This window comes from Myxocyprinus asiaticus, chromosome 24 (assembly GCF_019703515.2).
Source record: "Myxocyprinus asiaticus isolate MX2 ecotype Aquarium Trade chromosome 24, UBuf_Myxa_2, whole genome shotgun sequence".
Classification (NCBI taxonomy): Eukaryota; Metazoa; Chordata; class Actinopteri; order Cypriniformes; family Catostomidae; genus Myxocyprinus; species Myxocyprinus asiaticus.
Window position 1 is genome coordinate 26,166,661 of NC_059367.1, and position 16,041 is coordinate 26,182,701.

A 16,041-nucleotide genomic window follows, 5' to 3' on the forward strand; every position below is an offset into this window, starting at 1 on the left:
GCCCCCGTCACTCCTCTATTTCACTCATATCCGCCCCTTTGTGAGATCAGCGAAGGAATACTGTCACCATCACTCAACCAGCACAAAATTGGACCTGTAATTTACAGACATGGCGACTCTCAAAGTGCTATCTAGAGCGGAGAATGTGATCTTCAGGAACGTGTCAGCCACGATCAAGTCGAGACACTCGCTTAGCAAGGTCAGTGTTTACAAACAAAAGACAATGTATACCGTATATTGCATGCATGAGGGTGAACGTAGTTCGAGTTTTGTCTTTTTTTAGCTCCCACTTCACATTGCATGAAAAAGCTGTAATTGAGTCGGATGTGAGTGCTATAAATAGTTCATCGGTCGCTTGTGTGCATGAGTTTGTATTAATGATGTGTTGCATTAAGTGTGTTTTAAAGTTCTGGTGCTGTATGACATTGGCCACCTTGAGACAGACGGCGCACACATGACCTTGATTTCAGAGTTAAAGACTAATTCAGATACAGAATCACTGGTAAACTCTCTTCCATTGCTGCTGTTGTGTGTCCATATCATTGTTTTTTGTCTATTTAGTTTTGTATGAGTAGGCCTATCTGATTCAGTTCCCCAAGATGTCAGTAGCAGTCACAACTTATCAAAGTAATTCATGTTGTCAAATATTTGCTTTATTGTTGCCCTGGAAACACGTGGTCACTAAGTGATTGTGTCCTGAGGCGAAAGGATGAAGTGAAATCTCACTTTCATGGGGAAATGCTTTCTTGACATCTGACAACAACCAAATGTCAGTTTCTCTCCAACCTTCATTGTTTCCCCCAGCTCTTTACATCTTGTAACATGTCAACTGGACTGCTTGATTAACAATACTAGCCCTCAGATCCTGCAGATGAATCATTCTCCAACCCTGGGCACACAGATATCCTCACAAGTCATGAAAGCGTTGGCCATTTCTTTATACAGCATACTATTTGGCAAAAGTCCATGCAAGTGTCATGTGGTCGTGAGGGTCACATGAAGTTGTTCCATATACAGACAGAGAAGAAACCTTTGAATGACTGTTTCAAGGAATAACACAGCGTTAGGTAACGCTCCATGTGTTAAATAAACTATAAAAAAATAGTTTCCTTGTTGAGAGAGAAGATATGGTCTTGGGCTCTAACTCTGTAATATTTTTGTCTATTATTTGGCAGTACTGCTTAGAGGCTGCCAATATACAAAATAGAAACATTGCAGTAAAAAGATGGGATTTTTCGTCTGCTTGACCTTTGACAGATAATTTGTGATATCAAACATGTACTGTTCTTTAAAGCACATGCATGCTGGCGTGTTTTGAAAGTAGTCAAACCAGCATAGTTGACCTTCTAAGACATTCTATGCTCCTAATGAGAGGAAACAGTTCTCAGTTGCCATCTACATTAAATGCCTTGTCAATGTATAATACAGGATTACCTAGTAAATTAAAAGAATATTCCAGGTTCAATTCAAGTTAAGCTCAATAGACAACATTTGTGGCATAATATGGATTACCAAAAAAAATTATTTTGACTTATCTCTGCTTTTCTTTAAAAAAGCAAAAAAGCAAAAATTGGGGTTCCAGTGAGGCATTTACAATGGAAGTGAATGGGGCCAATCCGTAAACATTAAAATACTCACTATTTCATAAAGTATAGTCACAATATAACATGAGCTTAGTGTGATAAAATCTAGGGATGCACACAAGTAATCGATTAATCAAGTACTCATTCATCTTTTAAAATTTGACTAGTAAAACCACTACTCGAATATTGCAGTTTCATTTTCCTTTGTGCCTTTACCTGCCATGAGCACCAATGAAACTCCTTCTCTCACCTAAATCTTGCCTAAAACTCGATGCATTGGTTGACTCTGTAGATGCATGATGTTGTTAAAGGAATTGTTCACCCACAAATTAAATTCGGTCATTATTTAGTTTATTAAGTATTACTGATTTAGTATAAAGTAAGTGTATCAAATAATAATAATAATAATAATAATAATCTAGAAGAAAAACTGGTTCAAAGGTTGAACTTAAATTCTAAATTTCAAGTTTCAAATAGATTTTTTTTTTATGTTTAGCGTACTTGACTAAAAATTGCTTTAAATGCCCATACCTAATAAAATCGCTTAGTAACCATTTATGTGTAAAGTTAAAGCCAATTTTACAACTTTGTTGCCATGACGGTGTGATGTCAACAAACCCTAAAAAAAACTAAAATGACTGTCAAGTATCGATTTAAATAACTGTACAGCTCAATTAATACAAGAGTTTAACAGAAGAAGTAATGCAAGTGCTTTTATAAAATATTAAGATTCATATTTCTACCTTTAAACCCTCCAAAAGAAGAAGGCTCTCGGGAGCGTGCATAAACGTCACATCCTTTGGATTTTCCTGGCAAAACCGATCCACTCCCTTCACATGAAAATCAGTCTACAGGCTTTAATAGGCAACCTAAGAAGTCCGAGAAGAGCTAATTTTTTTATGTTGCGTTACAAGCCGTTCACACATTGGCAAATAAAAGGCGAATATTACATGAAAATTGTTACATACTGCACCTTTAAAGAAAGGGAAGGACATGTCGAAATAATTTTTTGTTGTAATCAACATTATGCAACAAATGCTGTCGACTGATCTTAACTTGTATTAAACCTGGAAAATTTCTTTAACATATGGAGAGGAGCAGCACCCAAGGTAAATGGAGAAAGTCAACTTTGGATTTTGTAGTAGAGTGTTGTCCCACTAGGCTTTATTCCTCAAACCATATTTTCATGAATGTCTGTGCTTGGCAGATGTGTTGTGGCTACTTTTCCACTTCAAGTCAACGGTCAGCACGGTTTTATTCTGACCCTTTAGACGCTGTCAAAGATATTCCTAATGGAGCTACTGTTCTTGTTGGAGGTAAAAGTTATGATTTATCTTAAAATGCCTTTTTCAGTAATTGTCTGCTAATTACTTATTATATTATTATTTTTAATAACTTATTTTATTATAATATATTTGACCAAAGGCAACAAATGAAAGCATTTACTGACAACCCCATGATGAATGCCTGAGGTCATGCCAACAAATTTTATTTAATTTCTTTTTTAAATTTTTTTATTCACAGGTTTTGGCTTATGCGGTATTCCAGAGAACCTGATCAATAGTTTGCTGAAGACGGGGGTTAAGAGTCTGACTGCAGTCAGCAACAATGCAGGGTAAGAATTTGCAAAAGCAAACCCAGCCGAACACAGACTGATCTCACTGTGAATTCGGCGACACATCTTTAGCTGAAATCGGTCTTTGCCTACCGAAATTTGTAGCACTGGCCCCAGTGACCGAAGCTGGAATTGTTGTTTAATGTATAAGCACATGCAAGCTTCAGTTTCCGGGTGTAATGTCCACAGAGTGGCGCCAAAAGCGAGTTGTAAAACAACTTGTTTTTAGTTGTAAAAGATGTAATACAGTCAACAGGAATGCATATTTTATTAACCATATGCCCTAACACAAAGCCCAACTCTAATCCTAACCATTAGTGGAATACAAATGTGATCTTAGAGGGAAAATGCAACCACTGAATCTCGCTCATCACTGATTATGTGAATGTCCATGGGACCAGAACCCTCATCTCTGAGGCTGCTTGCGCAATGCACAGTCAGTAGCGGCACAAGAAAAGGTAAACACGTTTGAATTGTTGCAATCCAAACCAATGGTTTGATACATTTTTACAATCTTTGGCCCTGTTTTTACTTGGTATAAACTGATCTTGAAGATTCACTCTCTCTTGTAGATGTGCTTGGTCTCTCTCGTGGATTTGGTGTAGTTTCAATCACAATCCAATTATGATATTCTGATACATTGCAATGAATTGAATTACATATGTATTGCAATGTGTATCACATCATCAGGTAGTTGTCACCCAGCACTATACTTCACTTATTGGTCACAATGGAAAAAATAAATCCTTGAATACCAAACCTGGCCCACTTTCAGAGACTCCCCTATGATAGTGAAAGACAACAAACTTAGGACAATGCCAGCATAGACCGGCCTATTCATAGAACAGCCTCAAATTACATGTTTAGCCTGTATGAGCCAAAAGCAGCTGAAACACACCAGCAATATACCAAATGCCCATGTTCTAAAAGATTTAAAGTAGTAAACAGACTGTAACTGTAACAGTCATTTCAAAACATTTATACTGTCTAACAAGGAATTCTGATCATCAATCTCACTGTGTACACTTTTCTGTATTTACTAGTAGGCCTACTTGTCAGTCAGATTTCTCCTTCTGAGAAAAAGGTTGTGTGATGCTTCACACTGGTAATCTCTTTCTATTTGTATTCAGTTGTGCAAATATACTCATCAGGTACAGCACCTATTTTTACTTTTACTTGACATACACTTGTAGCCACATTTAGGGGAAAAATAGATGTTATAATTACTGTATATTTTTCCCATTGTGACAAGTAGGTGGAGTACGGCTGGATGTTGCCAAATACTTAACGATACAATACACATTGCGTTAAATTTTTTATTAAAAACATTGCAATGTTTCACAATATTGTAATTGGATCATGAAGTGTGTCAAACATGGGCAAGAGACCCAGAGTTTCATTTTCTTGTGCAGTTTAATTTGCTTTTGTCCAGTGTGGTGACCTCAATATTTCAAAAGAGTTTGCAAAATTGTGCAGTATAAGCCTATTTAGACAACCTGCTTCTTCATTAATTGAACTGTAGGAAATGTATGCTCACAAAAGATTAATAAAAAATATTGATACAAGGATCTAATGTATAGATGCAATATTTTAAGAAAAACAATTGAGATCAGAGGTAGACCGATATATCGGTTTTACCAATTAATCTGTGCCGATAGTTGCTTTTTTGGAACTATTGGTTATCGTCAAAAATCTCTGCCAATAGTTGCCGATAGTTTTTTAAAAATTTTTTATTCCTCATCAATAAACCTCATCTGGTAAAATTATTTATATATATAATATGGTAAATATATTGGTAAATACTTATATATAGAGCATTGTAACAGAGCCAAGTCGCCGGTGTATTTCACGTCCCGCATGACGCACCAAATCGTAATTTTTCTGGTTATGATTGGTGCACAATAAACTGCTTTTGGGATTTTATTTTGGTTGCACAATAAACTGCTTTTGGGATTTTATTCATTTTGGACTCTTGTAGCCTCAATGTCTGTGCCTGTTATAGTAAGGAAAGAATAAGAAATATTTTATAATTTCATAAATCGATTAAAAACTAGTGTCCGATTAATCGGTTATCGGCCTTTTCCACCACCTTGGTTATCAGTGGGGGGGGGGGGGGGGTCTCCTTTCTGTTGTCTCCTTATAACAGAAAATGGACTTCCCAAAGTCAAAAACACCAACAATGCTACACCTTTGTAATTTAATAGACCTGTTTTTGGTAAAACTCAAGATGTTTTGACCAATTTTAGATATAAAGTTGCACCAGTAACCTTCTTGGAGTATATTTTTTCCCCCAGTTTGACTGTTTGAAGCCTAGTGTTCTTCAGTAAATAGTTTGTTGTCAGAGACTTACTCTGTGAGTTCTGAATCTCAGGCTCGCTGTGGTGAAAAAAGCTCTTGGCCTACTACAGAGAGACTGCAATGTAGAGACTGTAATTTGAAACCAGCATCACAGCAGTACTTGGCATTAGCATGGGGTACTGTACTTTATCCTGTACAGATTGAGATTTTTCATGTTATGATAGATTTAGTTAAAAGTGCATCCACAGTCCTGTAGCAGTGTCATATACTCTATACTGTAGATAATTGCATGGGGATTGGTATGAAACAAACATAATGTTTCTAAGAGTTTTAGGAACAATCTTTTCAAGGGATAGCTCACCCAAAAATAAAACTTCTGGAATCATTTACTCACTCTCTCATGTTCTTCCAATCCTGACTTACTTTTCTTCCATAGAACGCAAAAGGAGATTTCAGGCAGAATACATTTTTTCATCTTTTTTCTTACATTGAGTGTTAATGGTGACTGAGGTTGTCATTCTGCTCAACATCTCATTTTGTGTGTTTATTTTTGTGTTTTTTTTTACAGAAGAAAGTAAGTCATATGAGTTTGGAACAACATGAGGATGAGTAACTTTATATATATATATATATTTTTTTTTTTTTTTGGTGAACTATCCCTTTAATGTACGAATGTAAGAATGTGAAAGTTGTAATTGCACTAGTAATTACATTGTGCTTTTCAAATGTAAGATTCAAATGTTTTTATCTCAGTAAATTCTGAGCACATTTGACCTAGATAGGGTGTTTGACAGAGTCTTTTATCCTCTTAAAAAAAATCTCTATGCACTAAAAAAGCTATTCTCATTTCTCTGCCAGGAGAAAAAGTGAAGAGGACACATTAGAAGAGAGTTAATGAGCAGAACAAGGCATGACACTGCATGCTTCTAATTGCAACCTTTCTCGGTCCAGTGAATGAATCATGACATGAAGTCTGTGCACCCTGTTGAGTGAATGAACCTAGAAAATATAAATGAGCTCATAAAATGTCTATATTAACTTGCATCAAACCTTTTTTCTCTCATGTTTCATTAGAAAATGAATTTTGTTTTGACAAATCAGCCCTTAATTAAAATCTATAAATTATCAAGATCAACTGGCACAAATATATTAGTCATTTCATGTCAGGCTTCATTCAGACAAAGTGAAAATTTTTATTTATTTATTTAAAAAAAAACAAACAAAAAAAAAAAATTGTTCCTGACTCTAAAATCTGAATCCTAAAAATTCTTAATTTCTAATTTTCTGTCCTCTTTTTCCACATTGACAGCCACAATACACCTGCATATTGACTACACCATCTAAACAAACAGACTAGATTTCATTACTTGCAAAATGAAAGCATTGACAGTCAGTCATTTTAGTGAGCATGAATTACCTTCTTGCTGTGTACCTTATTTCTCAAACATACAGGCTGCAGAATGCAATATTGCCATTAAAAATGAGAAGGCTGACAAACGGCTTACTTCAGTTTCATACCTCAGTGCATTTCAAGTCTCAATAAGTCATGCCACTTGTTAATGAATGACAAGTCAGTTTTGAGTCACTGCCCCACTGACTGTGCCAAGCCACCGCACACACTGAACTGAGACCAGAGAGAGCTGTAAAACATTTCATATGTTTCTTGCTGTAAAAATGATTTGTGTGGCCTTTGTCTCTGTATTCTCTGCATGTTTCGAATTTTAATGACTTGTTTGGTACAAAGTGTTCATTTGACACTGGATTTAAAGCAATGTAGGGTTAGGCGCTTATTTTCTAAATGTATAGCATAAAAGTTAGTTTTCTCGAAATGTATTTTTGTATGCTTCATGTGATTTCACTTTGTATAAAAGCATCTGTTAAATGACAAATTAGAACCTTGAACTTAAAGCGATAGTTCACCCAAAAATAAAAAATTCTCTCATGATTTACTCACCCTCATGCCATCCCAGATGTGAATGAATTTTTTCTTCTGCAGAACACAAACAAAGATCTTTAGAAGAATATTTCAGCTCTGTAGGTTCATACAATGCAAGTGAATGGTGACCAGACCTATCAAGCTCCAAAAATCACATTAAGGTAGCATTGAAGTAATCCATAAGGCTCTAGTGGTTTTATATATATCTTCTGAAGCGGTGCAAACACTTTGGGCGAGAAACACTTTAATATTTACGTCCTTTGTTACTATAAATCTACATTTTTACTTTCACTTTCACATTCTGAAAGTGTGGACCTACAGAGCTGAAATATTGCAGGTGGACAGTTTAGCCAGTGTTTGATGTTGTGTATGTTTTCTGCAGAGTGGATGACTTCGGCCTGGGTCTGCTCCTGCAGACCAAACAGATCAAGCGCATGATCTCGTCATATGTGGGAGAGAATGTGGAGTTTGAGAGGCAGTATCTCGCCGGTGAGTTAGAGGTGGAGCTGACCCCACAGGTGAGACCTGATCCTTCACTCTACCACATCTCCATTCTCTTGCCCACCCTCAGAATAAACACTTTGCCACTAGACCCATGTCTCATAGGCCCCATTAACACCTTACATTAACATGCGTTTCATAACCGGATAGTATCTGAATATTTTTTAGCTGGACTGCATTTACACCTTGCAGTCAAATAAGTATCGGATAAAGATCCGATCAAAGTTGCCGTGCAAAATGGAAAACATTACTTGCATATTACATCAGAGCCTGTGGTAACTGAAAATTCAAAGGCTTTTAAACTAAAGTCTTTTAGCTAGGGATGCACCAATATGGAATTTCTGGGCCAATACGATAACCGATAATTCACAGCCCATTGTGGCCGATACTGATAACCAATATATAAAAAAAAGTATTAATTTTTAATCTTTTAACCTGGAACTGCTAGCTAATTCATTAAAAGCTTCTCATTTGAGAAATATGTGTCTTGGACTTAGAATTTGCTATTTAAGGTTAGGCGGATGTAACATGAACCAGAAATGTGCCTATATTACAGATGTATGCTGATTTGAATGACAAATAAATGACAATCTGCATAAATTGTAGACTGCGAGTGCAGTGGTGGCTTGAGTGTGTTATGTATGTGTGGCATTGTGCGTATGAGCGTTTCATTCACAGATGCTTGTTACAGCACCCATCTGTGACAGTTCAACTGTATAACTTATGATTATGAAATGTGATCACAACAATCATAATGAGAATATGTTAGATCATACAGATCGAATAGTCATGAGTCATGATTCAACTACAGTCTCAACAGAAGTCTCAACTCGTAAAATAGAGCAAACACATTCGTTTTTTTTTTTTAATGGCCGATACCGATATCTAGAAAGCAGGATGGCTGATATAAATGCAGATAAACAAAATACAGTTTAACAACAGCAAATCAGATGTATACAAAATTTCTGAAGTAAAACAAACACTTATTTAGTGCAATATTTACTCACATTTGCATAAACTTGAAAAGACAAATATATTGGTAGATTTTGGAACTGACATAAGGGAATGTTAACCCTTCTGTTAATCGACTAAGCGAACACGGTTATCGGCCGATGCAGATAATCGCAAAACGACCAAATATCGGCCGATTAATCGGCCTGGCCGATATATTGCTCTATCACTAGTGTGCATAGATAGATGGATTGATAGATAAATAGTTAGATTTTATTGTAAGGTTCTTCTGAATGTTATTTGAAATATCCTATCAGGTGAGTGTTATTTACCTGTTTTACTGTTTTGATGGCAGGGTACACTTGCGGAGCGGATCAGGGCCGGTGGCGCAGGTGTGCCTGCCTTCTTTACTGCCACAGGCTATGGCACTCTTATCCAGGAGGGAGGATCTCCAATCAAATACAACACAGACGGCACCATTGCCATTGCCAGCGAACCCAGAGAGGTAACATAAGATGGCCAAATGATCTGCTGATGCACTTTGATTGTTGTCAGCTTAAATCTTTAATAATTTTTTAGCCCTAAAGAAATTAATAAAACATTTTAAAAAGTTTGTTTAAAATCGCTGGAGATGATGACGTTTTCTGAAAAGTCAACCATTTCTGCCACTGTTGTGTTTCAGGTACGTGAATTTAACGGCAGGCACTTCATCATGGAGAAAGCCATCACCGGTGACTTTGCGCTGGTCAAAGCCTGGAAAGCAGATAAAGCTGGAAATGTCATCTTCAGGTATCAATGTCTGCTTCTCCACTGTATTCCTGTCCTCAGTTATTTAGCCACATTACAGAGAGAATGAAAGACAAGGTTTCCTTTAAGGGTCAGTTCACCCAACAATTAATTTGTCATCATGCACTCACCTTCATGTTGTTACAAATCTGAATGACTTTCTACAGTGGAACACAAAAGGATACATTTTGAAGAATGTCCTGCTTGCTCTTTTCCATGCAATTACAATGAATTGGGTCTGGTCTTAAAAGCACTGTTGAAGTATTATCAAGTGGTACAACTTCTAAAGCCACATTAAATCTTTGGGTTTGAAAGAGACCAAAATTTAAGCCATTATTCACTTGTGAACCAGATCAGCCGATTCACTGAACAAATCAGACTCAAAAGAATGATTTGTTCATAAATCTGACTTTGCTACATCTCTTATAAATTCTCAAGTATGTGCCAAGAAGAGCTAGGGTGGATGTGAAGATTTTCAATGTATAATGATTGAAATTTAAAAAAAAATTTGCAAGCTTTTTGGAGCTTGAAAGCTTTAGTCCCTGTTTATTATAATAGCAACCAGAACATTCTTCCAAAAAAATTTTTGTGTTCTTTTGTGTTCCATGGAATAAAGGAATTCAAATGTGGTTGGAACGACATGAGGATGAGCATATGATGACATTTTTTTATTTTGTGTAAACTATCCCTTTAACTGAAATATTAAATCACATGTTCACTGGTGTGGTTGGTACTTTGCCCAAACCTTCAAATAGCTGTTAACTCTCACCTTGCTGTTTCCATTTACCACATGCCCACAGGCAACACTGCCTCACTGATGGCAAAGTGACAAGACATACTTTTTTGAAAAGGAGGCTTGACAACTTAAATAACAATTTATTAGCCAAAAAAAACACAACCAAAACACACAGTACAGCTGCCTGCAATTCTCTCTCTCTCGAACTGTCGTCCCCGGCCGCCTTTATCCCTCGCGCTCCCCATCAGGCTGATTGGGGACCGGGTGTGTCTCATTCCAGCCCGGCCCCGCCCTCCTCAGCTCTACACTCCTCCCGGCGTTGCCTCAGGCCGGGGAGCCCCGGCATGACGTACATCCACCCCCACCCTTCCTCTCCGGGGGGGGCGTGCCTTATGCCCCGACTGCCGGCGGGTCCTCCCCGCCTTCCTCGACCTGGGAGGAGACAGGAGGGGAAAAAACAACACAAAATGGCGAGGGAAAGGCCAACACGGAGCGAAAGAGAGAGAGAGGAGAGAGAGAAAAAGAAACTCACCGGTTCTCTGATGCGCCGTCGCGTGGTCCTCGATCACTACTCCACCCTCTCAGGCGGACTGCAGCCGCTCCTCCCCGGGCGGACCGGAGTCAGACCTCCGACCCCCAGCGGACAGAACGCCCCTCTGCGTTCCCGGCGTCCCGTGGGGACTCTCCTCCGCCCCTGGCAGCGGCCCTACCACTCCAGGCGGTCGGGGAGTCGCTTCCCTCCTCCCCCCGCGGACGGCGGTCTTCTCTTGACCCCTCCGCATTCCCGGGGGACGGCAGGGCACTCCTCCGCCCCCGGCAGCGGCTCCCTTGCTCCAGGCGGTCGGGGAGTCCCGTCCCCACTCGCCTTGCGGACGGCGGCCGTTCCCCGCGTCCGGGTGGTCGGGCTACTCCGTCCCCCGTCGGACAGCAGCTGCGCTCCCCTGGGTGGACGGCAGTGTTGAGGACCCTGCGACGGGAATCCCTCCTCCTTCCCGGGTTTCGGCACCAGTGTAAAAGATGAAGCGAGGAGCAGTTTTTCCTTCTTCAGGTCAGGCTTTATTTTCCCCTCTGGGCGACACCAATTTACAGTTTACCTTCACACACTAAATTAACACACACAGCTTTCGTAAATAAACTTTTACTTCTAGAAAAATCTTTGCTCAGCTCTGTCGTATCCAGTCTCTCTTCGCACTGAGTGTTGTGTCGCTCTCTTTATGCCGCTCTCCCTGTGATCACTGAAATTAGAGACAGGTGTTAGACATAATTTAGCTCAGGTGTAAGCGCCCTTACCTCTTTCTCTCTCCGGAGAGCTGCTTGACCACGCCCCCGCTGCCACAGAGGCTTAAACTGTTCTTTAGTTTAGACACATATGGTAGAAAAGGCAAACAGTTCAAATTACTGTGCCATTTTAAACCCAGGCATTTTTTTCCATCAGACAACCTACTCAGATAATAGTGTTTGTTATAAAAATAGCTGTGCGTTGGTGGATAATGATCATAATGATGCGCTCTATTGGATCTGAAATGAGTGGATTTAAAGATTAGTGACATTATAAGAATATTATTGTACTACATGTTCACTTTGCAACATATGATGTAATATGCAGTATTTTGTTTGACCACAAGGATGCACTGTGTCCTTTTCAATACAAATGAATGCTCCCTTGCTCTTCTTTGGTTGAAATATGAGCATTATCTAGGAAGATGATAGTGTTTTATGGATGATTACTTTACAGTAATGAGAGCTGCTTATGCACAAATTTGTATGGATTGTCATTTTGATATATGGCTTATTTCACCATTTCATCTTGAATAGAGGACAAACATGCCATACATCAGTATACAATATTCCATGTCAACTGTACATATTTCAAGTTAATTTTACAGAATCACTGTTGCTCTTACCCTGATCAGGAAAACAGCACGAAACTTCAACCAGCCCATGTGCAAGGCAGCCAAGATCACAGTTGTGGAGGTGAGTAGGTATCATATACTGTATGTTTCATGTCCAGTGCAACAATTACATGTATTACTATAGCTCTGTTTTGGTGACTTGTGCACATGTGCTTCTGTTAAATCCTGCTTGGATGTATTATTATAAGTGATAAAGCTTGCCTTGTAGCAGACATCATGTTGTCCATCCTATGAATTCAATTGCCCCTATGTACATCTCTTCTCCTGTGCTTCATTTCATCATTGTTTTTTACATAAACAAAACAAATTGTCATTTTCATCTGGATCTTTGAAGTTTTTCCTCCCTATTCACTCTATTTTCATTTCCTTTCTAGCGAGAGCCCTTTTCAAACACTTGTCTGCATATCAAATATGCTTTTATCTAAGCCTTTGTTCAAAACACGCAGATATGAACAAAAGACTTATCAAAAGGCATTTTCAGTTGCTGTGAACGAACTCCATTAATTAAACTGGTCTTCCAGCAGCCCCATTCTTCGTCTGCTGTGGTTAGAAACGGTTTACAATGTGAAGCAATCAGTATAGAAAACAAGCAGCATTTTGAGCAGATATTTCTCTCTGCAGTCTTCATCCTTTACACTAGCTGCTATCTGCCTTTGAATCAACCTATTACTTGAATTATCAGGAAGGAAGACTTTTTGGTCAATCAGATTCTTTAATTGCCTTCTGCTGCAGTCATGTCATATGCTATCGGCACATTAGAGCTTTTATTTGTGTTGTATCCCATCTTTATTGTGGTTATACAGCAATAAGAGCAGTTATTAGTGGCCAAAACCATTTGACAATATGGTTATTGCTGCGCCACTAAAGATAAGCTTATCTGTTCACTGAACACACTGTAATGGTTATATGGGTCATTTTCCATGTGCATCTGGTAATGAAAGCTGTCCTGCTAGGAAAATGAATCAGTCTGCGGAGTGCTGAGCAACAGTGTGTATCTTGCGTTCTGTCGCTGTTTGACTGGTTAAGATGCTGTTTGTGGCAGCAGCCCTTCAGCTTTAGCAGCAGGGATTCAGAATTAAGATTGACTCATGCCATGCTCTGCTATCCCTGTTGTCTGGGTATAAGAAAATTAAAACAGTCATTTGGTTTGCAACAGATGATATATATCTGACTTATTAGGGTATTTTGTTTTCTATCACATCTATTTCAAAAGGCTTATAGGAGGAGACTGTCTTAATGGTTTATACCTCATTGAAAATGTGGCTTTCAAAAATAAATTAGACTTGGAAATAATCTTTTCAAGACATTTGAAAAAAATTCAAATAAATAAATGTTATTATGTGAAATGCACTAGAAATATTTAAGATTCTGCACAGGTCACTATCTAATTAGGTAAGCAAATTTGTGACACTGACCATGTTAACTCCTAATTGCAAAAGGGCAGGTTTCAAGTTTTTGCTTCCATTTAATCACAAAAGCTCTTAGTAATAACATTCTCAAATTATAACATGGATCATCAGGTTTTGCACAAGCTTAAAGGTCCATATGAGGTTCAACTAAATAAAAATGTAAAGAAATGTAAAAAATGAAGTGTGCGTAGAAATAAATGTTCAAATGTGACAAATATTTATACTTTTATTTCATTAAAGGAATATTCTGGGTTCAATACAAGTCAAGCTCAATCGACAGCATTTGTGGCATAATGTTGATTAAATTGAGGTTGCAGTGAGGCACTTACAATGGAAGTCAGTGGTGCCAAATTTTGGAGGGTTTAAAGGCAGAAAGCTTATAATTAAAAGCATGTCTGTTATTCTGTTAAAACTCATGTACTATTTGAACTGTAAAGTTGTTGAAATCTTAATTTTTACAGTCGTTTTAGGGTTTGTTGATGTTATATCGTCATGGCAGTGAAGTTGTAAAATTGGCTATAACTTTACACAGAAAAGTTTAGTAAGCGATTTCATCACACTAAAATCATGTTGTTTATGTCTTGTGTCTATACTTTTGAAACGGTGAGTATTTTAATGTTTACAGATTGGCCCCCATTCACTTCCATTGTAAGTGCCTCACTGTAACCCAGATTTCCAGAAAAGGAGGGACAAGTCGAAATAATTTTTGTTGTAATCAACATTATGCCATAAATGCTGTCGATTGAGCTTAACTTGTATTGAACCCAGAATATTCCTTTAATTAATTGTTATTGTAATTTATTATTTCCATATTTATTTATAAATGTATTTCCATATTTATTGATTTCCACACTAACATATTTATACATATATTTATTTATAATTTGTTATATATATATAATTATTATTATTTTTTTTCATTTGGTAATGATGGGGTGTGTCTTTATACTTCAAGCATAGTAATCAAGCTCAGAGTGCTAGTATAGTATAAAAAGACATTTGTGTCAGATTTGAACATTTTATCTATTTGATTCATTTATATATTTAATTATTTTTAATTTAGGCAACATTGATCCTCCATACTCTATATTGTTTAGCTGATAATATAATTCATAATGATTTAAAAAAAAAAAAAAATAGAAGCTTTTTCACGAGTGGTTTTAGACTTTTGGACCCCACTGTATATAGTATGTAGAATAATTGCATTTCCTGTATCTGCCTGTGGTTTCCACATTTGATTTTCTTTACATTTCCACATTTGAAGAAACAGCCACCTTAATTTCACTTTATATGAAACAGACAGTGCTGTAATGTCACTGCATCCTTATTAACATGAAATCTGATAACAGTGTTTAGATAGAGCTGCTATTTTCATAATGAATAAAAGGAAATTATAATTAGCATTAACCAATACAGATTGCAAAAAAGTTAAATGAATAAAGCAGGTGAGAATAATCGATTCGGCCAGCTGGTTGCCAGGCAACGGAAGCCTGCAAGGCAGATCCGTGGCATATTCCAGCTATCCTGTTATCGCAGGTACAATGAGAGGCCCAACACATTGCGGGATGTGAGAACAGTTGATTCAACAAGGCCGTATTTGCTGGTCACATCAGTTGAAGTGAACCGACATTTTTTCACATTCATCACATTTTGTTGAAATGACATTTAGCATGAAATGGGTTTTCCAGGATCGGGCTAATTGGATATTGATGAAATTCTTCTTCAGTGTTATTATCTTGCCCCCTCCCTCTGTCCAATTTCAAAACGCTGATTATCCTTTTGGTTTGTTGCACATAAATTACCAGTGCAACAGCTGGGGCAATGTGAGCGAGAACAGAAGTGCAGTTTAACTGCCTTATGTATTTGTTCAGAAAGCTTGGAGATTGTCTATTTCTATCCAAATTTCTCACTTGAAATCCTGACTGGAACATATCTGGAAAGGTTCATTTAAAGGAGTAGGTTACTCAAAAATGTAAATTCTGTCATAATTTACCTCATGTCGTTCCAAACCTGTATGACATTCTTTCTAATGTGAAAAACAAAAGAAAGAAAATTATGAATATCCTTCTCAGTTCAATGGCAATTCATAGTGATGCGCTTTAAAGCCGAAGTGTGTAATTTCTGTGCCTTTAGCACTAAATGGAATTGCAAAAATATTCATTGTTTTTAAACAGCTTTCTGAATACACCATTCATCTGCCATTGGTTGAACTAACAAATAGTCCTGTCCCAAACTCGTGCCATTGGTTGAGCCAATGTTGTCGGGCTAAACGGATCACTCAAATCAAACAAAAGGAATGTTGAAAGTGCCACA

At 37.7% G+C, this 16,041-nt stretch overlaps 1 protein-coding gene across 1 annotated transcript in view; it reads left to right on the plus strand.

The window, feature by feature from the left end:
- Positions 1-20: 20 nt before the first annotated feature.
- LOC127414804 (succinyl-CoA:3-ketoacid coenzyme A transferase 1, mitochondrial-like) overlaps positions 21-16,041 on the plus strand; it is a 64,151-nt gene continuing 48,130 nt past the window's right edge. Inside the window, exons 1-7 of the mRNA XM_051653125.1 lie at positions 21-199; positions 2,791-2,899; positions 3,108-3,198; positions 7,815-7,950; positions 9,240-9,389; positions 9,567-9,673; positions 12,320-12,380. Coding sequence (XP_051509085.1) covers positions 110-199; positions 2,791-2,899; positions 3,108-3,198; positions 7,815-7,950; positions 9,240-9,389; positions 9,567-9,673; positions 12,320-12,380 — 744 coding nt within the window. The 5' untranslated portion in view covers positions 21-109. The remainder of the gene's footprint in view (positions 200-2,790; positions 2,900-3,107; positions 3,199-7,814; positions 7,951-9,239; positions 9,390-9,566; positions 9,674-12,319; positions 12,381-16,041) is intronic.